The sequence below is a fragment of the Ailuropoda melanoleuca genome, chromosome 14, assembly GCF_002007445.2.
Source record: "Ailuropoda melanoleuca isolate Jingjing chromosome 14, ASM200744v2, whole genome shotgun sequence".
NCBI classification, from domain to species: Eukaryota; Metazoa; Chordata; class Mammalia; order Carnivora; family Ursidae; genus Ailuropoda; species Ailuropoda melanoleuca.
In genome coordinates, this window is record NC_048231.1 from 32,323,049 (window position 1) to 32,344,381 (window position 21,333).

A 21,333-nucleotide genomic window follows, 5' to 3' on the forward strand; every position below is an offset into this window, starting at 1 on the left:
TCCTATCACAAACCTCCCAACTGTGACCTCAACATCGTGTCCCGTCTCTGGCTTAAGGGGGTGTTGTCCCCACCTAACCCACCCCGACAGTAAGAAAGGCTCTCGTCTGTGCTTTCCTCCTCTCCTGTCCCCTGGTGCTGCCCCGTGAGGCTCTGTACAGCGGACATGCCTTCTCTTCTTGGGACTCGGAGGTCACACCATTCTTTTAAAGGCGGTTGTCTCTGTGTCTCCATCTGACCATATCTGATTAAAACAATTCCTGCATGTTTCAAAACAAAAGCAAGGGATAGGCATCTGAAAAAACCAGAGGGTGCGAGCTCACCGAGCTGGGAAATCTGTTTTAGGACTGTTCTTGCGTCTTCTTGATAATACAAGTCTGAACAGGCTCTGGCTTTCACTGCCATGGGCCACCTGCGGGTGAGGCTGGTGGGGGAAGAAGGCTGGCAGCCCCCATCTACCCCTGACTAGTGGGGGCTCCCGATGGCCACAGGAGTAGTAGTCCTGCACAGCAGAAGTACCTTTCCCCAGTCCCTCACTCCTGCCACTTCTGCATGCCACTGTAGGGCACCCATGCTCTGTGGGCATGGAGCCGGGTCCTACCCATCGCCAGCTCTGCGTGTGCTTTCCCGGCTTGCCCACGGGCAGGGCACCGTGCATATGGCAAGCTTGTGAAAGTCTGTGTTGGAGCCCCTCTGTCTGGGCTTTGGGCCAGGTTCTGATTCTGCCCAGGGAGCCCCTGTGGCCTGGGTTAGTTACTTCTGCTTTCTGTTCTCCTGCTTGTAAAGAAGGCGGGGGCATGGGGTCAGGGGGTCCCCTGAAGCTCCTCTTCTGCTATCCAGCGTAAACCCCTTCGGCTTTGGCTCTTCCTGTGTAAAAGGGCTCAGAAAAGCCAGCTCAAAGGGCCTAGCATGTTGAGGTGGTGTGGGGCACCAGGGCTCCCCAAAAAGGAATGTCTGGATTGGATGGGTGTGGGGTCTCCAGTAGAGGCTTGGTGATGAATGAGCAAGTAGAAGGAAAGCAGGGAGGGCTGGTGGGGTTGTCTTTGCCTGGTCCTGCCATGGCTCACTGCACCACGTGTTGGCTTTCGGGATTCAGGGTCGGGGAGCCGGACTGTGGTCACCAGGAGCCAGCAGGGAGGAGCCTGGGTACCCAGGGGTCTGTGTGTGCATGTGTGACAGCATCCGAGCCAGGAAGACAGCCAGCCCTGATGAAGCCTGGCTAGAGAGCCATGGCCCCCACTCAGAGAGGTGGTCACCACCCAGACACTAGCCCTTCGTCTTCCTGCCTGAGACACCCGGGTTTGTGGAGCACCCCCCCACCAAACCCGCCAACAATGCTGACCTCCTTGGACTTCTCAGGCCTCGGTTCTACCATGCCAACCCCAGAGACCTCTCTCTGTCCTGGCGTGCCTGATCATTGCCAACCCAGGCTCTGTGCTCACAGAAGCCCCTCCTTTGTCCCACTCCCCTCTCACAAGCAGCCTATTCTATGTCCTCACAGCCTTCATCGTTGATTTACTTATTGGTTTGGTTGTGTCATTACAGTGGGGGGTCCGTCACCCCCATCTAGGCCCAGGAGGCCAGGGACCTTGTCTGTCTGACTCACTCCCAGCACACAGGAGCTGCTCAGGGAGTTTTTGTTGAAATGGGTGAATGAGGAGTACCTGGGTGGCTCAGTCGGTTAAGCATCTGTCTTCCTTTGGCTCAGGTCATGGTCCCAGGGTCCTGGGATTGAGCTCTGCATCTGGCTCCTTGCTTGGTGGGTACCCTGCTTCTCCCTCTCCCTCTGCTGACCCACTGTTTTTTTTTTTTCTCTCTCTCTCACTCTCTGTCAAATAAATAAATAAATAAAGTCTAGATGAAGAGAAGAGGAGAGGAGAGGAGAGAAGAGAAGAGAAGAGAGAGAAGAGAAGAGAAGAGAAGAGAAGAGAAGAGAAAGAAAAAGAAAAGAAAAGAAAAGAAAAGAAAAGAAAAGAAAAGAAAAGAAAAGAAAAAAGAAAAAAAAGAAAAAAGAAAAAAGAATGACTGAATTCACGCAGCCCCTGAAATGTCACATCATGACAACCCGGTCACTGGGAGTTAGCCCATAACCATGATCAGATTTGGACCCTGAAGGCGTGTGGGAGCGTTGTTCGTGGCCGAGCCCTCATTTTAGGTTTATTGACTTTTTTCCTGTAACTCTGCGATACAGGTGACCGCCCTGCAGATTACCGTTCCCAGGGGCTTTGAGGAATGGGAACATGCCCACCAGAAACGTCCATGGAGCTAGTTACCCAGGAGGATTTGTAGACGCCAGCAGCGACTGGGGGGGGGGGTAGGGGCGGAACAAGCTTTGTGATCGGGGTGTGTGACCCGGATCTCTGCTGACTTCTACCGGCTGAGCCCTTGCAGGGCCATCCCAGCAGCAAACGCAGCTCCGCTGGGGTCAGGGGACCCTCTGAGCAGGAGGAGATAGCCCTCAAGTCACACCGGGACCGTCACCCCATGGTTCATTTCCTGGGCGTTTTCAGTGTGGACTCCGTCAGCAGGAGCTTCCCACCTAGAATTTCGTGGGATTTTCAACCTTCCCAAGGAAGAGAACAGCCTCTGTGGCTCTGTTGGTCAGCAGCAGCAGGAAGGGCCGATCGAAGCGGACGACGGTGTGAGAGGGGCCGTCCTTCGAGCGGACCAGGAGCTTGGTGGCGGTGGCCGCTGCAGCCTGGGTGCCCTCCTCGCTGACATCCAGCACAGCCTTGTGGGCCACCTGCCAAGGGAAAAACAGACGTCAGTGGTCCCCATGGAGGCACCTGTACTTCCCTGAGCTGTGGGGTTCTGCCTGGGGCTGGTGATGCCCCCCTCTGGGGGGCCCCCAGCTCGCTGCTTCCGACGCTGGGCATGAGGTCACAGCTGCAGCTGATACTGGTCAACTGGGCCCCTGTGCGTGGAGCTGAGTGGTTACACACGTGCACCGGGAAGCCAAGGGTCGAGTCCCAGTTCTGCCACGTTATGTTCACAACAGTTACTCAGGGGCCGCTGGCTTCGCTTTCCAAAGCTCTGAAAGGGTCATCGTCATGGCGTAATTCCCACAAGGTCATGGGGTGAATTAAAGGAGATCACGCCAAGTACGGGTACCAGAGTATTGGCACACTGCTGCCCAGGAGACACAGGGCGCTGTTACTATGAACTGGATCCCTTCGGGGTCTTCTAGGGAAGAGACTTCACCAGGGCTCATGTTCTCCCAAGCTTCAGAGGGCCTGAGAACTCCCAACAATTATAGTCGTTATTGTTCATATGTGCACAGAAACACATTCTGGGAAAGGGACTGTTACGCTCAGCGTATTTTATTGGACCCCTGTATTCTTTCCTTGGACACCAGTGACAAAAGCACCCTTCAGTGACCCAGGACCACTTCTGACCATTCTAATCTATTATCAAAATACATTTTTTTCGTCAGGGATCAGAAATCCCTATGCAGACAAGCACCAAACCTCTCGTAGGAGCAGGGAGCACACAGGGCACCCGGAGTGTTCCCTCTCACTAAAAAGGGTGCTCACGCCCTCAGCTATGGCTAATGGATGCTACATAGGGGTTTGGACTCACGGTTGCCGTGTGGGAATAGGACTAGGTGATTTCTTTCAAGACAATCAGAAATCTATACTTTGAAGTACGATAGCTTACATGTTAGAAATCGGCTCTCTCTTTTTCTTTTTAACACTGCAGGCCAAACATAGCACATCCATAGGATACCAATGACCCATGGGCAGCCAATTTGGCTTCAGTGTGAGGCCCGAGGCTTCAGGGAGGGGAGGTCAAATGCCAGGCGGGCACCTGTTCGTCTGTGGCAAGTTTCGAGGTAGAAATGTTGCCTTCCCGGGAGGGGCCTGATTTTCAAGGAATTATAGTTGGATCTTAGGAACACTTGTTGGAAGAGGGATAAAAGTTGCCTGTGTATCAGTAGGATGATGGCCATAAAGCCACAGGCCTGGCAGCCTGGAAACCCAGCCCTACTTCTGCCGTAGAGAAGTCACTTTGCCTCTCAGGGTCTATGTTTCCTTATCAATGAGATGTGAGGCCTCGATCAGCCGGTTGCTGTAGGCCCTTCCAGCTCGGGCAAATGTTCTCATGGACCAACTCACTTTAGAAAGCTGCAGGAAGTCTCTCTTCGTGATTCCAGAAAAATCAGCATTTTTATCAAAGGCATCCCGGATGCCCATCTTCGGGAGGATGGTTTCCAGGTCATAGGAGGCAGAAATGGAGAATTTTGGAACGAACACCCCTAGCCACCTGTGGAGACGGGGAAAAGGACAACATGAGGTCGCAAGCCCCTTGGTCTCTAGCTCCGCTTCTGGGTGGCATTTTGGGAGACTCTGTTCTTCTAGCTATTTCTGGTTACTGCTGGAGTAGTCGGCACATCCCAGACAACCAAAGTAAGCCCCCTGGAGGAGCAAGCCTGGCCCGTAGATGAGTAAGAAGGAAGGGGGCCCCTTCATAAAGTAAGGAACAGAGCATAGACGGGGGCCCAGCAGAGGAGCCCATAGCGGCGACCCATGGGGGGCACCAGGCAGTGGTGGAAGTGTGTCTGCCATCTCCCCAGCCCTTTCTGAGGCAAACCCTGCTAAGTGCTGAGAGCAGCCGAGTCCAGTAGAAGTTTCTGCAAGGCTGGAAGTATTCTGTTTGTGCCGACCAGTAGGTTAGCCACTGGCCGCACGAGGTTATCGGGCATTTTAAATATGGCTAGTGCCAATGAGGAAAAAAAATTGTAGTTTAACCTAATTTTAGTTCACTTAAATTTCCATAACTACATGGGGCCAGTAGTTGGACAGCACAGCCCTGGAGTTCAGCATCATTTTTTTCCTTCCTCTGCAAAGGTTTCCCTGAACCAAGAGTGAACAGCCCGCATTTATTGAGCATTTACTGTGTGTCAGGCACCGTCCCAGGCACACCCATGAGCTTCATTTCCATTTTAAAGATGGTAAGACTTAGTTTTAGTGCTTTGCCTGAGGTCACATACTCGGTAAGTCACAGAAAGGAAAGCACAGAAATGGATGGACATTGATGTCTCCAGCGATGGGCATCCAGCACAAGGGACAGCTCTCTCTTCCCTGTTATCGTCCCCTGCGCTGACCCGGCCATCTCCTCCCTGCTCTGTCTGCGGCCCCTCACACACTACCCCCTGCCCCAGCCTCTGTGCTGCCGCCTCTGCCCAGCCATGGTTGCAGTCAGAGAGGAAACCTCTGGAGCATTCTACAGTGTTCCTTGACTCCCAGCTATGCTTCTTGGCCAGCGCTGTTTCCTTTACGGAAAGTGCCCTTCCCAAGTCTCCGTGCCCTATATGTACCATCACGTCCTACCTATGCTCCTGACTCAAATGACTTCAAGCCTTCCGTGGACCCCAACTGAAAGCGATCTCTCTTTGCTCAGAAGCTCCTCGGCACACTGTCTGCCTTCCCCCAGGACACTGATCTTTGTCTTCCTGAATTACAGTTATCCCTGATCTTGTCTTTGGTCTCCTCCTGGCTGTGGGCACCTGGGAATGGTGCCAACAAAACCAAGAAAATATTGCTAAGACACTGTCCATAAGACTTTCACCTTCCTTTTAATCTTACGGTTAACATCCTTTTGATAGTCTCCATAATAGTTACAGAACTAATAATAATCGTACTAGTAGCTAACATTATCGAACGCATACACTCTTCCTGGCACTGTTCGAAGCACTTTAAAAATAGTAACTTGTTTTATCTTTTCAACAACTTCTGGGTTGAGTGATAGAATGTATTATCCTCATTTGCTACGTAAGCATTAGTGCTTTTCTTGCTTGTTTATTTTGATGGACTCATTCCATGGAATTTAATATCGGATTGGCTGGTAAAGTGAGTTCTGCTCGCATGGAATCGCTAGGATGACATCATAGTTTGTGGGAACAGGGCCTTGGGCAATTCGCCGCCCTTCTTAGAGCCCCTACTTCCTTATCTGTGGGTGGGGGTGATGGTGCTCTTCATCTGCCAGGTGATGGTGAAGTTCAAGTGAGACCACAGCCCCAAGTTCACTATCCAGGGGCAGCTGGTGCTCAGCTGGCATTCCACAAGCTGCTATCGTGGTCTTTCCCCCCGTCCTTGGAGGTACCCCACCACCCGCCTCAGGCCCCAGGAGACTGACACAGATTCCCACCTCTTCTGCAGTAAGCGGCTCCATTTCCTCAGTGTCCTGGCTGACAAGGCCTGTTCCAGCTGCCTCATCTTGCCCTGGCCAGGGAGGACAAAGAAGGCCGCGGTGTCTCCGCCGTAGTCCATCCGTAGCACCGAGCAGTTCAGCTCTGGATCCACTGCAAAAGCAAACTCTTCCACCTGGTGCATCATTGGGACCTTCACAGCAGTCCTCTCGCCCACCAGGAACGGGGAGCTCTTCCTCGTATATCCAGCGTGAAAGGGCTTCTCCCACTTGGCTAGCATGAGGAGAGAAGAGAGGTCTTTTTGTCTAAGTATAGTTAGTGAGGTGAAGACAGCAGAAATGATGAAGCAAGGATCTCTGAAAACTCTCTCTTCCATAAAACCCATGAGAAAACTGCCCACAATGGTCAGAATTAACTTCCTGAGGACTCTAGAAATTAACCAAACTCTTTCAGCAAATTAGGGAACAGTTTATTCAAGGGAAGCAGTTAAATCTTGGTAAGAAAGTGAGCTTTGTGGTATTTTAACTTGCCCTAGTTCCATTCCTCTTGTCCTAGCTCTTCAATAATAGTTTGAAAAATAATAGCCTGCATTTGCAGTGAAATCCAGCAGGCTGGCAGCCACTGAAGGGGAAAAAAATAGGGCTGGAACCCTTTCAAAGGCTCATACCCAAAGAACCGTTATTTGACCCATCTTGTACTTCCCTGGAAGGCATCACTTGCAAAATTGTCTGTATTTGATCTGATTTGGAGTTCAACTGATGCATAAAGCCTATTCGTTGGAGGAAATTGGTGAAAAACAGTCACAGGTGGTGATAAATTTTGCAGCTGCTGGAGGTAGTAGGTAACATTTGGGGCAAACAACAGATTAATCAAAAAGGTTAACAGGATGGGCTGGGGATGGGGGTGCCATCTGCAAATATGACAGAGTAAGGACCTCTGTATATTTCCTCTTCCATTAGGACAATGAGAAAAACTGGCAAAGATATTCAGAATCAACTTGTTTGGAACTCTGGAAATTAACCAAAGTCTTGCAACAACCTGGGGAGAGTTAATTCAAGAAATATGGCTGAATCTCAACAAGAGCAGTCAACTTCATGGTTATTTTAACTTGTGCCAGTCCCACCCTCTCCTCTCCAGCTCAGCAGTAGCCTTGACAAATAGCAGCCTGATTTCCCAATCTCACTGGGAGAAGAACTTGCAAAGACTCATTTTCAAACAATTATTATTACTTGACCTCTCGGGTAGTTATCTGGATGACCCCATTTATAGGATTGATTGGTGCTCACTCAGTGCTTAAAGCCTTCTTCCCAGGGGGTCGGAAGTTTTTGTTAGACACAATTACAGGCAAGTGTTTTAGCTTCATGGTTGTCTGGGTAAGGATAACAAATGGGACAAACCACAGAGTGATCAAAAATTCTTAAAGGAGAAGCTGAGGAATAAGATGTCCGTAGGAGCTTTGGAAAGTTCCATTATATCCATTATATCTATTTAGAGGCTGTGTGCATGTATACAGCTGTATGCATATTTGAGAAAAAAATATAAGAAGGCTGTTAAGTTCCTGCTACAGCTGACCTTGAGGGTCTGCATAAACAGAAAGTGAAGACTGAGTCAGAGTTATAAACTGCTGAGTGTTGATGGCACACTCCAGCAGGCAAACAAAAGCCCTCATCAAAGACTCAGAGATTTATTTGTTCTAGCACCTACAGAATCTCTGCCCAATCATAGCTAACCATGTAACCAACCAAGAAGACACATCAGTGGCCACACATCACGAAGTATAGACTTTAAATAATTAATTCAGAAAAATCACTAAACAAAAAACGGCTATTGCAACAAGCAAAAACAACCAATCCTTGGAAGGGGGAGAATCTGATTTTCAGAGTTGTTGCATTACATAATTTTAAAAATCCAGTTTTTACAAAAAAAGAAATATGAGACATAAAAAGAAAGTATGGACCAAACAATCTACTAATATCAAAAATAAGAGAAGGAACAGTGCCATAGATCTTATGGACATTAAAAATAAAATAAAGGAATACTACGAACAACTCTATGGCCACAAATTTGATAACCTAGATGAGATAGTCCAATTTGCCAAAACCTAAATAAGAAGAAATAGACAATACGAATAGGCCTATATCTATCAAAGAAATTGACAATAATTAATAACCTTCCAGAATAGGAAATGCCAGGTCCAGAAGGATTCACTGGTGAATTCTACCAAACATTTAGGGAAGAAATTATACCAATTCTTTACAATGTCTTTCAGAGGATAGAAGCAGAGAAAATACTTCCTAACTTACTCTATGAAGCCAGCATTACTTTAATACCAAAATCAGACAAAGGTATTGCAAAAAAGGAAAACTACAGACCAATATCTGTTATGAGCATAGATGCAAAAATGCTCCATAAAATATTAGCAATCAATTTGATAATGTATAAAAATAATTATACACCACAACCAAATGGGGTTTATCCCAGGTTTGTAAGGCTGGTCCAACATTTGATAATAAATTAATGTAATCCATCATTAAGAAGCTAAGCAAGAAAAATTAATCATATCAATAGATGAAGCAAAAGCATTTTTCAAAATCTAACACCCATTCATAACAAAAATTCTCAGTTAACTAGGAATAAAGGTGAACTTTCTCAATTTAATTAAAAATATCTACAAAATCCTATAGCTAACCTTATACTTAATGGTGAGAAACACAAAGCTTTTCAAGGTATAAGGTCAGGTATAATACAAAGATGTCCCCTCTTGCCACTCCTTTTCAGTATTTTACTGAAAGTTCAAACTAATGCAATAAGACAAGAAAAAGAAATTAAAAGTATACAGATTGGGAAGGAAGAAATAAAACCGTCTTCGTTCACAGATAACATGTTCGTCTATGTAGAAAATTCAGGAGTCAACAAACAAAAGAACTCCTGGAACTAATAGGTGATTATAGCAAGGTTGCAGGATACAAAGTTAATACTGAAAGTCAATTGCTTTTCCATCTGCCATCAGTGAACAAGTGGAATTTGCAATTAAAAACACAATACCATTTACATTTGCATCTCCGAAAATACTTAGGTATAAATCTAGCAAAATACGTATCAGATCTATATGAAGAAAATTATAAAACTCTGAGAAATGAAATCAAAGAACTAAATGAATGGAAAGATATTCCATGTTCATGAACAGAAAGACTCAATATTGTTACGATGTCAGTTCTTCCCAACTTGATCTATAGACTCAATGCAATCCCAATCAAAATCCTAGCAAATTGTATTATAGATATTAACAAACTAATACTAACGTTTATATTAAAAAACAAAAGACCCAGAATAGGCAACACAGGATCAAAGGAGAAGAACAAAGTTGGAGGACTGACATTAACCAACTTCAAGATTTACTATAAAGCTACGGTACTCAAGACAGTGTGGTATTGGTGAAGAATAGACAAATAGATCAATGGAACAAAAAGAGAGCTTACAAATAGACCCACGTAAATACAGTCAACTGATCTTTGACAAAGGAGTGGAGCAAGAATAGTCTTTTCGACAAATGGTGTTGGGACAACTGGCATTCATATGCAAAGAAAAAAAAGGATCTAGACACACACTTTACATCTTTCACTAAAATTAACTCAAAATGGATCACAGGGGGCGCCTGGGTGGCACAGCGGTTAAGCGTCTGCCTTCGACTCAGGGCATGATCCCGGCATTATGGGATCGAGCCCCACATCAGGCTTCTCCACTAGGAGCCTGCTTCTTCCTCTCCCACTCCCCCTGCTTGTGCTCCCTCTCTCGCTGGCTGTCTCTATCTCTGTCAAATAAATAAATAAAATCTTTAAAAAAAAAATGGATCACAGACCTGAAAGTAAAACACAAAACTATAAAATACCTTGAAGATAATATAGGAGAAAAACTAGATGACTTTGGGTATGACAATAGTTTTTAGACATAATACCAAAGGCATGATCCATGAAAGAAACCATTGATAAGCCGAACTTCATTAACCTGAAGTTAAATCTTCTGCTCCATGAAAGACGATGTCAAGAAAATGAAAAGCCAAGTGACCAACTAGGAGAAAATATTTGTAAAAGATGCACCTGATAAGACTGTTACCCAAAATATACAAAGAACCCTTAAAACTAAGATAAGAAAACAAATAACTGGATTAAAAAAAGTGGTCCAAAAACCTTGACAGATACATCACCGAAGAAGATATGCAGATGACAGATACACATGAAAAGATGTTCCATATCATATGTCATCGGGGAAATGCAAATTAAAACAACCAGAACACACCCATTCAAATGGCCCAAGTCTGGAATGCTGACAGCACCAAAGGCTGGCAAGGATGTGGAGCAACGGGAACTCACACACGGCTGGTGGGAATGAGAAACAGTAGAGCCCCTTTGGAGTATAGTCTGGTGGTTTCTTTCCAAACCAAACACACTCTTGCCATACAGTCCTGCAAACATGCTCCTTGGTATGAGGAACTGAAAACTATGTCCACGCAAAACCCTGCACATATTATATGATTCTATTTATAGAAAATGTCCAGAATAGGCAAATCTATAGAGACAGAAAGTAGATTACTTGTCTCTGCGGGAAGAGCAGAAATGAAGCGAGTGCTCATGGGCCGGGAGTCTCTTTTTGAAGTGATGAAAATGTTCTGGAATTACATAGAGGAGGTATTTGCACAACTTGTGGATGTCCCAAAACCCAAACCCACTGAATTGTGCAATTTAACTTGGTGGATTTTGTGGTGTGTGAATTATATTTCAATTAAAAAATAAGGTTCAATTTAATGGAGCAACACATATAAAACACAGGAGACTTAGAAGGGGCTCACGGCATACTAATAATTCTTTTTCCTTCCCCCCTCCTTCTTGCAGAATGGGTGGATATATGGGTGGGAAGGTGAATGAATGGGTGGATAGAGGGAAAGATAAACGGGGGAGGGATGAATGGCAGGAGGGAGAAAGGAAGGGAAGGAGAGAGATGGGAAGTAGGGAGGGATGATACAGTAGCGTCCATGACAATTCTGCTGAAGTTGGCTCTATCATCATCCATCTGGGTAGCACAGAGACTTCCACACAGCAGGCACTCAATACACAATAGGTCTTTTAAAGCACCATGCCCAGGATCATGGAGCAAGTAAGGGGCAGAGGTAGAATTCAGACCCAGGGCTGTCTGACCTCAAAGCCCGGGTCCAGTCTGCTACAGCACGGTGTCTTTGTAAACTGCGAAGCTCTAGCCAGATGCCCAGGGGATGTGAATGGCAGCCATACTGGCCTGTCTGCACTTCCACGTCTCTAGAGTGCTCTGGCCTTTGGATTTGCCTCTGAGGCTGGGTTATCAGAGAACTCTGTGTCCCTCCTTGAAGCCTTCGGGAGGCACCAGCATAGCTGCTGGTAGCAAGACGTGAGGTCCTTACTTAGAAGTGAATTTCCAGAAGGTTTTCTCCGTGGTTGCCCACTGAGCCCCGTGTCAGCCCCTCAGGACACATAACCAGGCTATCCAGAGCTGAATGAGCCCCCATTGTGATCGATCCACTGAAGCTAGGAGAGGAAACAGGAGGTCGCAGCCAGCTTGTTACACAGCTGTCCAAATTCACACTTTCTGTTACCTGACTGTGCTGTCTAGGATTCGTTTAGCGTGCTTATTCAACTGGGGGGGGGGGGGAAGAAACAACATTAAAATCAAAATCAACCTCTCAGAGCCTTACCTTTAAAGAAAATGTGGTTCACCAGGACCATGACTGTCAGAGGTTCAAGGCCTTGGATTAAGTCTACAACCTTCCCTTCGGTCTCCTTCTCCACATAGCTGTTGATCTTCTCCCGGGCAGTGGAGGTGCTCGAGAAATCTGTAGAAAAGACTTTCGACTCATACAGCCTCTTGACATTGTCCAAGAAATTTGTCTGCAGCCACAGCTCCTTTTTGATGAAGAGGACGCTTCCCATCCTCAGGTCCAGGGCTTTGCCGGGGGCTCTGAGCGAGCGGAGCAGGTGCTGGAAGGCCTGGTGGATGGCGGACTCTGGCTCGTGTGTGAGGTTGAACCCCAGGCTCTGCAGGATCTGGGTCTTCGTGGCTGAGCGCGCCCCGAGGGAGAGCATGGCCAGGGAAGCCGAGACACTCAGCGGGGAGAAGAAGACGTTCTGGTCTGGCGTCTTCAGAACCAGCCTCCGGTAGAGGCGGAAGGCAAAGTTGGTGTTGCTGGAAGACAGCTGGGAGGCGGCGGTGCTCCTTGGGGAGGACGGGCAGGGGGCCTCTTTGCTGGGGGCCCCGGGTGGGGGCACACAGTGGATTGTAGCACAGATGCTGAGGACAAGGAACACTCGATACGAGGCAGATGGCATTTTGGAACGAAGCAAGTCTGCAAGAGAGGAAAGAACCATCGAGGGAAGGTGAGCCGAGCGTCTGGCCCGGAATCAGACACCTTGCCACACCCCACCCCATTCGCGATAGAATGGGGGACACGCGGGACGGTTAACAGGGCAGTTCACCCACGTAATCTCATTGGCTCTCACGGATGAGACACAGAGATTACTGTTGTCTTTAGTTTACAGACAAGTAAACAGGTCTCAGAGACGGTGTGTCATTGACCTCAGGCCACACGGCTAGTTTGTGTTCCGTCTGGGATTCCGAGTCAGGTCTTAAATCCCGAACCTCAGCTCCCACGCTCTTTGCTGTTTCCGCTTCGTAGAAGGAAGGCTTCTTGTTCAGAAAGGAAGGCAGTGGAACCAGACTGCAAAGTCCCCATCTTAGCAGCCACAAGTGTTCTCTTCCTCCTCAGAGATCCCTCTAGATTCTCTTGGTCCCTTTGGTGGTGTTTGTTTGGGACTGTAGTCCTCAGGGGCCTTGAGGACAGGCGCCTCGTTGCCGGTGGGCTGCTAGCTCCAGCCGCGATCCCCTGGCCCCTGCACGCCTCAGCCAGCTAGACGGAGGCACCGGGGGCACTTTGGACGAGGTGAGCTGGTGGCAGGTAGAAACTCCAGTCCTTTCGGAACAGGACAGGGCTTGGCTTGCATCCAACGTTGATGTTCACGATGGGAGATTTTAGCTTCTCTGGACTTCGGTTTTCTTTTCTGCTCGGGGAGGATGGTCTGTTACCTTATCTAGTTATTCAGAGGCTCGGGTGTGATGAGGTCACTGGTCTCTGTCAAGACAGTCCTAAGGTCAGAGCCACGCTCCCAACAACGTCTTGGTCGAAACTCAGTTTATGTAAATCGAGTAATACTTGATCATACCAGATGTAATTAAAATCAGAGGGAACTATACAAAGACTCTTGCTGCCAAATGAGTCATTCTTCCGGGAAATTGCAAAGCTGTCCCCATGGCCGTTTATCTACTTGGGCGATTTTCGTTTTGCAGGCAGGGGAGCGTGAGGCGGGCTGTAGAGACAGGACCGCCTGCAGGAGGCACAGGCTTGATTCTGCCCATGGGATCCACGGAGGGGATGCGGAGGAATGCCTCTGTCCGGAAGAAATGTCCAAGGACTGTTCTGGGAGGCACGTGTGTCCTTCACTGCCCCCCCACCCCGGGCTCAGCGCACGCTGTAGGGGCAGCAGGAGACGCTTGGTGCTTTGGCCTGAGTGGAAGGGCATTCGGACCAGGGTGGAAGGGACTGAAGGAGGGAGCTCCTTGGGACAAAAACCCCAGGTTTCTCCTATTTGATGAACTCCATGCCAGGCTGAGGCTCTCAGGACACCTAGTGGGAAAGTGTGGTGTGTAGGACAGCTCTGACGGGCGGGGGCCTGCCGTGTTAGCGTGGGGTGTGTGCAAGAGGAACGCACAGCCCCAACACGCTCTCATTTACCCCGTGCTCCCAACCGGGCTGAACACTTCATCCAACCGCAGGTCCCGCCTCCCCCAGAAATGTGGTCTTAACCAGTCGGTTAGGAATTTTTCCATCAGGTGAGTGAGTTTGCCACGTGGGCCCTCCATCCCCCTCTAAGGGAGATGAGGTCATCTGCGTAGGAAGACCCCTTGCCTTTCCCTCTAGGGCAAAACGCCTGGCCTAGAACAATCTTTCTTTTGCCAATACCATCCTTGCCAAACCCTCCTTCTATGAAAACTTGCCATTTTGTACCCCTCCTCAGAGCGCCCCTCTGCTGCCCGGTCACGCATTGTTTAATAAGGCCAATCAGACCTTTCAATTGTCCTCGGTGGGACTGTCGGGAGCAGGAGCAGTGCTCGATCTCGATGGCCAGCCAGGGCCCAGAGCCCAGGCAAGACCGCCGATCTCCTCCACAGCCACGTTCTGGGTAAAGCATAGCAGCCTCGCGCGACCCCCTTGGCGTGGTGCATCCTCCCGGGCCTGGCTCTCCCCCTCCACCCCGGTCTGTGAAAGGGGGTGGCCCCGAGGAGGAAGGGAGACGAGTAACACCCAGCATGGTGTCGGGCCCACAGGTGGCATGAGGTCAAGGCTGCTTCTCCCTCGTGGCTGCCGTGGTTTTGCGTTCCTCACTTGGAAGCAGGGTGAAGGGGCAGGCTTGTCCCTGGATATCCCCCACTGTGGGAAGGGATGGGGTTGAGGGAAGAGATGCCAGCCATGCTGGAGGGAAAAGGAGTTGCCCCCCCCCCAGGCCCAGTGCCACCGTGCAGCAGGGCCTGTATCCCCCTTGGGGCTGGTGGGGGTGGGAGCGGGGCTGTCGGGGCACCTGCCAAGGCCGCCTATGCCTCCCAGAGGACCCACAACCCCCATCAGCAGACATGACCTTGCCAGAGGGCATCTGGCTCCATGCCCCAAGTCCTGGGCTGAGCAGGGGAGGCCGGCCTGGACCAGTAGCCCCTCAGGCAGTCCGCTAGTAAGTGTGCTGGCCCCTCGTGGCCCTGGCCTTCCTGTGACCTTAGGCGAGCCGCTGCTTCTCTCTGGACCTCAGGGAGGTGGCCTCGAAGCGCTCTGGGGCCAGGGCCTCCAGGGCCAGATCCTTACTCTGTTGAGGAAAAGCTCTGACGAAAGCTTAATCATTCGGCTCTTAAAATCCAAACTCCTTCTGTACTTGGCTTCTCCCCGTCCCCAGCTCCTGTGCTCCCATGGCTCCCCCTTCTCTCTCCCAGTCCCACGGAGGCCCCCCACTGCCTCCCTGCTGTGACATGACTGTGGCTGGGAGGGGTGTGAGTCCTGCTGGTGGGCTCTGCCCGTCTCGATGAGAGGGACACACTGTCCTCCCTGCACCTGCCTCTGTCTGGGTCCCTCTCCCGGGGGGTCACTGCCTTCATCCCACCTTTCATCCTCTCTCCCCTGCTCAATCCCCCACCTGGCTCCCAGCTGGGTCCCTCATCCACACTGCAGACAGGGGGAGCTTTCTAGATGCGAAGCTCACGTGTCACTTACCTACTCAGCTTCCTCAATGGCTCCCCACTGACCTTGGGAGGAAAGGCCAAGCACCTGTCATCCAAGGCCCTTCTCTGCTGGGCTCTGACTTACCCCCCCCCATCCTCAAGCACACAGCTATTCCAGGTTCCTGGAAAGGTTACGTGGCCCTCCGCCCACCCACCCTGCCCCGTCTTTATTTGCCTCCTTATCTAGCTTGAGGGCCAAAGGGCTTCAATTCATTCTAAAACCCACATTCCTGGTGACGCACACTTCCAGCAGAGCCCCAAACCTGGAATAACCCACCCGTCTGCTCCTTCTGGGCCAAGTGCTGGAGGGAAGGTGGCTCCGCGAGGCAGTTTGGTCCACGGTGACTTCCCAAGCCCCGATCTTGCTGTGCCTGGCAACATGGCACCAATCACCTCACTCTCCCACGGACTGCAGGGAACATCTCAGTCTTCCATTTCCTGAAGACGGACTCCTCAGCCTGCCACGAGGGCATCTGTGCATGCACACACACACACACACACACACACACACGAGACCACCTTGCCTCCCCCCTCCCACGAAAGACAGACCCTCGGAAAAGGAACAGATCCCCCTCTCCCCAGCACTCCTCCCAGAACTTTGGAGAACATCNTCCAGCAGAGCCCCAAACCTGGAATAACCCACCCGTCTGCTCCTTCTGGGCCATAGTGCTGGAGGGAAGGTGGCTCCGTGAGGCAGTTTGGTCCATGGTGACTTCCCAAGCCCCGATCTTGCTGTGCCTGGCAACATGGCACCAATCACCTCACTCTCCCACGGACTCCAGGGAACATCTCAGTCTTTCATTTCCTGAAGACGGACTCCTCAGCCTGCCATGAGGGCATCTGTGCATGCACACACACACACACACACACACACACACACGAGACCACCTTGCCTCCCCCCTCCCACGAAAGACAGACCCTCGGAAAAGGAACAGATCCCCCTCTCCCCAGCACTCCTCCCAGAACTTTGGAGAACATCCCTCATGTCCATACCAGGACCCTCACACCTCTCTCTTCCATATTCTCAACTACGTCCTTGCCGTTGGCTTTTAAACAGGGTCAAGTCTTGCCTGCTGGGACAAATAGACCATGACCAACAACACGATGAAAACCCCCCTTCGTTCCCTGTCCCCGTCCTCCCCATCCCGGCTCACATCCTCACGAGCTGTGTATTCACGGTCCTCACAGTCTCACTTCCGCTCACCCGTGGCCCACTCTGGTCTGGCTTCTGGGTCCATAGAGATGGGACCAGCCTGCGAACGTGGCCCAGTTCATCTTAGCCGCCCCCGCTGTAGCAGCTGACACCATAGACCACCCTGGGCTTCTTCTCCAGCCCCTCCCTATGGCTCTGTGATGCCACGATCTCCTGCTCTTCTTCTCTCCCCCCGTCTCCCTCCATCCCTCCGCCTTGGTCACCTCTGTGCCTCCCCTCCTGCACCCGGTCCTGGTGCATCCCCCAAACCTCGGCGCCCTCTCCTTGGTGCTCTCCTCTGCCTCCAGCCGATCTCATCACGTCCGGGGCTTTGTTACTGAGACGCACATCACTTGTTATTTTTAATCCCCAGGCCAGACCTTTCCTCTGAACTCCCTATTTCTAACCACCTCCTTGATATTTCCTCCTGATGTCACAAACGAACCTGAAGCCCAGGTAAGTCCCAGACTGAACTCGGACTCTTCCCCAAATGCCATCTCCCCATAAAAGCCACAGCTGAGACCTTCTTTCAACATCTCCATCCATGGCATAGCACTCGCCTAGTTATTTGAGCCCAGACTCACACTTGCACCACCTTCTTCCTCATTCCTCACTCCTCACACCAACACATCGCTTACCTATTTTTAGCTGTTCCAGTAGCCTCCATTTCCCAGAGCGGGCACCAGCCTCTGATCCAACCTGCACTGGGTGGGCTCCACCGGCCCCTTGAACTTCGCTACAGACCTCAAAGCCCCTTGCTCGGGACAGCTGTGTCCAGCGGTTTTGGCCATTTTTATGATCCTCACAGGTGATCTTTGCTGTGCCCCAATCCCCTCCCCCACCAGACATTGCCCCCTAATTAATTCCTTTCCACTGCTTAGGTCCTAGGTCATGTCACACCCTTGAGGAAGCTTCCTTTGAATGCTCGATCAGGAAAATTCCCCCCCTCTTAAATGTTTTTATAGTACCATTAACCTCTTAGTGAAATACTTATCGTGCTCATAATTTCACGTTTATTTGCCTGACGGAAAACGAAACGAATCAGGGAACTTGCCTCTCTGTCTTCCCCGCACACCACTGTTTGGCCAGTACAAAGGGCTCCCGTTAAGTGTTTGATGAAGGAGCGAATTGAAATAAATTAAATAGGCAATTTACCTCTGAGGGGTGATACTGACGGGAAATGAGCAAGAAAGACCTTTCTGGGTCTTCATTCAGTTGCTAGTTACACAGGCGTATCCATACATAACACTTGAGTTGATTTATGCTGCTGACCTTCGTGGCCAAAGTACCTGACGTTGGACTATGAACAGCTGTAAACAGAAAACTGGACAAAATACATGAAACAATTGAGACACTGGATAAAAAATGCGTGAAAATAATTCAAGCATTGGACTACAGGCAGAGAAGACAAATTAGGGGAGCCCTGTGATTGTCCCGCTTTTCTGTCCAAAGACACTTTCTGGCTCCAGGGAGGGAAACCCAACCAAAGGCTGGCAGGCTGGCTTTGCGCAGGGGACGGGGATCAGAGTTCGGGAAAGCTCGGACAGCGAAAGGGTTCGTGAACTTCGGTGTGAAGGGAAGTGCTCAGCTCTGCACGCATAAAGTGACATTCCACAAGGACGTCCCAATGCAAAAGCAAACCCCCCAGACAGCTGTGAAGATGTAAGCAGAACTCCCAGAGCTCATGTAGCTCGGGGAGCGGGGGAGGCTCTGGCCAGGCCAAGTTAGGCGACCTCCAGGAATGTCTAAGGCATTCAGGAGAGACCCTAGGAGCGGCACATCTTGACGTTAGGGCTGAATTAACTCTTGTCTGAAGCTGCCCTAGACACCTGACCAACCCTGTATCTGAAATAGGACATTTTATCCTTGGCAGGATAAAAAAAAAAGTTCTGCAAATACTATAGTTGGCTTTTAAAACCAGTGTAACCTTACAGTGGCTAGGGAGGACAACAAAATCCAGACCAGAGAAACCGTAAGAGAANATGAAAAGGTGATAAAATCCTTGGCAGGATAAAAAAAAAAAGTTCTGCAAATACTATAGTTGGCTTTTAAAACCAGTGTAACCTTACAGTGGCTAGGGAGGACAACAAAATCCAGACCAGAGAAACCGTAAGAGAAAGTTTAAATGGTAGAAGGAAAGATCAGGAAGCTAGAAGACACAGCAACGGGGGTTGCCCAACCTTAAGAGAACCACAGACAGGGGAGAAAGAACAGAGCCCCAGTGATCTGCGAAAGGAAAGCAGATGGTCTCATGCAGGGGTTGCTGGTGTCCTAGGCATGGAGGGGGTGGGAGAGACAGAGTCTGGAAGAAATAACAGCCAGAAATATTTGCGTAACCTACTCCATGTAAACTACAATACAATAAAATGAATTCAGGCCTGCCATTTCTTCCCTCGAGCTCGGTCTGTCTAGACGGCTCTCCCCTCCCTCCCCTCCTGACCAACTGCTTTCCATCCTGCCGGCTCCAGCTCCAGACCTCCCACGCCACAGAGTTTTCCAGATCCCACAGCAAGCCGGGCCCTCCCTTCGCAAACACCTGGAGCAAAACCGCAGCAATCCGCCTCCCCCCCGAGTGCATGGGCTGTACCTTGTGTGGTTCCCTCCGGGGCAGGGACTATCTTCAGTGAGTGATGGGGACCGATGGAGAACAAACAAGGGAAGATGAAGAGGGGGGAGGCAGTGGGAGGGCAGTGGGAGGAAGCTAGGGAACCCCAAGGGCCAGACAGCAGAGCCTGGCCCACACCCAGAGACTTTTGTAAAAAGGCCTCCAGTTGGTGAAACAGGTTGGCATCCTGAAGTGTGGAGTTTCCCAAGCGTGCTTAATGGTCAGGGGAACCCGTGTGCACATCCAAATGCACGTGCCCGGGCCCCACCTAGAGCCACTGAGTCAGACTTTCCAGGGAAAGATGAGCCGACTTAAGAGTGAGGGGAGCTGCATGCTTCCTCTTTGCACAGCCTCTGGCCAGTCCCCAGGAAGCAGCTCTCCGAGGTGATCCCCAGCTCTGAACGACTCAGGCCCTGGGGAAAGCAAAGGCCTGTTTCTCCCCAAATTCATAAGACCAACCCTGAGACCGCAGGGACCGATCAGGAGCGGATCCCATGGGTCCATCCAAGGTCCCATCAAGATGGAGCCTTATCCCAAGTCCATTCTCCGGCCATGCGTGGGCTGCTCTAGACCCTTCTCTTCCCGGCTGGAAGNGCAACTCAGGCCCCGGGGAAAGCAAAGGCCTGTTTCTCCCCAAATTCATAAGACCAACCCTGAGACTGCAGGGACCGATCAGGAGCGGATCCCATGGGTCCATCCAAGGTCCCATCAAGATGGAGCCTTATCCCAAGTCCATTCTCCGGCCATGCGTGGGCTGCTCTAGACCCTTCTCTTCCCGGCTGGAAGTTCTCCTGCCCACCTCACACATCTTTATGCTTCTGGTCCGTTTCTGGTTTATACAGATCTTCACATCATGTTTAAATCTGGCTACCTCCTTATAATTGTCTCTTTTAATATATATCTACTTTTTCCAATTTCACCTATTCTTGCTCTGTGAGTAGATTGGATGTGTCACGACTGGACTGGCCATGTCATCTTAACCAGAAGCCCCCCAAGAAGGACCCAACGATACCCAGTGTGGACGTGAGCACCTACCTCATGGGGGAGTGCTCCCCAGGGCTCCCCGCCCTGTTTTACTGCAACATTGCTCATTTCTTCGCCTGCCAAAAGGGGCCACGTGACTTTCAGGATCTGAGCCAAGCAGAGCGTGGAGATGGGGAAGGGGGTCGATCCAGACAGACCCTCCGGCCCTGAGGAGTTTTGTCTACTTGCTCCTTTGCTTTCTGTTGGCTTTGGCCAAGAGGTCACTATTTCAACATTACGGGACATGCGGGCTTCTTGCTCCAGAGCAGACCTTCAGCCTGGAGGGACCCTTTCCCAGCCCAGTTTTGCAATCTGAGATTCCTTCGTTCACATCACACCAAGAGAAATGACAGACAAAAGGTTATGTGTGCTGGGAGGACACACAATCTTCAGAGAAGCCCCCTCAGGTGCCTTTCTCCCCGCTCTGGATGCCTTTACACCAGGCATTACTGATGTGGATGGGTGCCTAGCAGGTGCAAAGTGGGTTCACAGCCATCATGTCATGTAATCCCCCCTAAGCAGCCTAGGGGATGAACAGGATGGTCCCCACTTCACTGAGAGCAAAATCTCACGATTGGGCACAATGAAGTGCCTTGCCTGGTGTCACAAACCACACACACGACAGAGCTGGGATTTGAACTTCAGCCATTTTGGACGCCAGGGCCTCCCACCAGCATCCCGCCGCTTGAGTCCTTAAAATGAAAGACCACCACACCATACAACGTGGCGTCCTGGGTTTGAGCCTTGAACAGACAAAGGTCTTGACGGCCACAGTCTTGCCTGTCTTCTTCCCTTTTTAACCAAACAGAACAGGCTTCAGGCTCAGGTCTGGGTGAGTTGAATCACCAGATTGTTTGTGTTGTATTTTTAGTTATTTTCTACCTGTGGCCTGTTTTCTGGTTTTCTATAGTTGGTTGTGATATTAAATTTTTTGTTTGAACAAATTTTTTCTTCCTTTTTTTTTTTAGATACAAATTGATTTTTTTTAAAGATTTTATTTATTTATTTGACAGAGAGAGACAGC

General features: G+C 50.1%; 1 protein-coding gene across 6 annotated transcripts; it reads right to left on the minus strand.

Moving 5' to 3' along the window:
• Positions 1 to 2,009: 2,009 nt before the first annotated feature.
• Positions 2,010 to 19,405, minus strand: LOC100481424 (serpin A9). Of its 6 annotated transcripts, none has more exons than XM_034643130.1 (7): positions 19,269 to 19,405; positions 17,837 to 18,005; positions 15,767 to 15,927; positions 11,870 to 12,517; positions 6,147 to 6,420; positions 4,115 to 4,262; positions 2,010 to 2,742 (listed from the first exon to the last, which is right to left on the minus strand). In XM_034643130.1, the coding sequence occupies exons 4-7, from the start codon at positions 12,498 to 12,500 to the stop codon at positions 2,539 to 2,541; spliced, it is 1,257 nt and encodes a 418-aa protein (XP_034499021.1). In that variant the 5' UTR covers positions 12,501 to 12,517; positions 15,767 to 15,927; positions 17,837 to 18,005; positions 19,269 to 19,405; the 3' UTR covers positions 2,010 to 2,538. The 6 variants fall into 6 exon arrangements, with proteins under 6 accessions (XP_034499021.1, XP_034499019.1, XP_034499020.1 ...); XM_034643128.1 differs by lacking the exon at positions 15,767 to 15,927 and adding an exon at positions 16,133 to 16,265; XM_034643129.1 differs by lacking the exon at positions 15,767 to 15,927.
• Between the last annotated feature and the right edge of the window lie 1,928 nt (positions 19,406 to 21,333).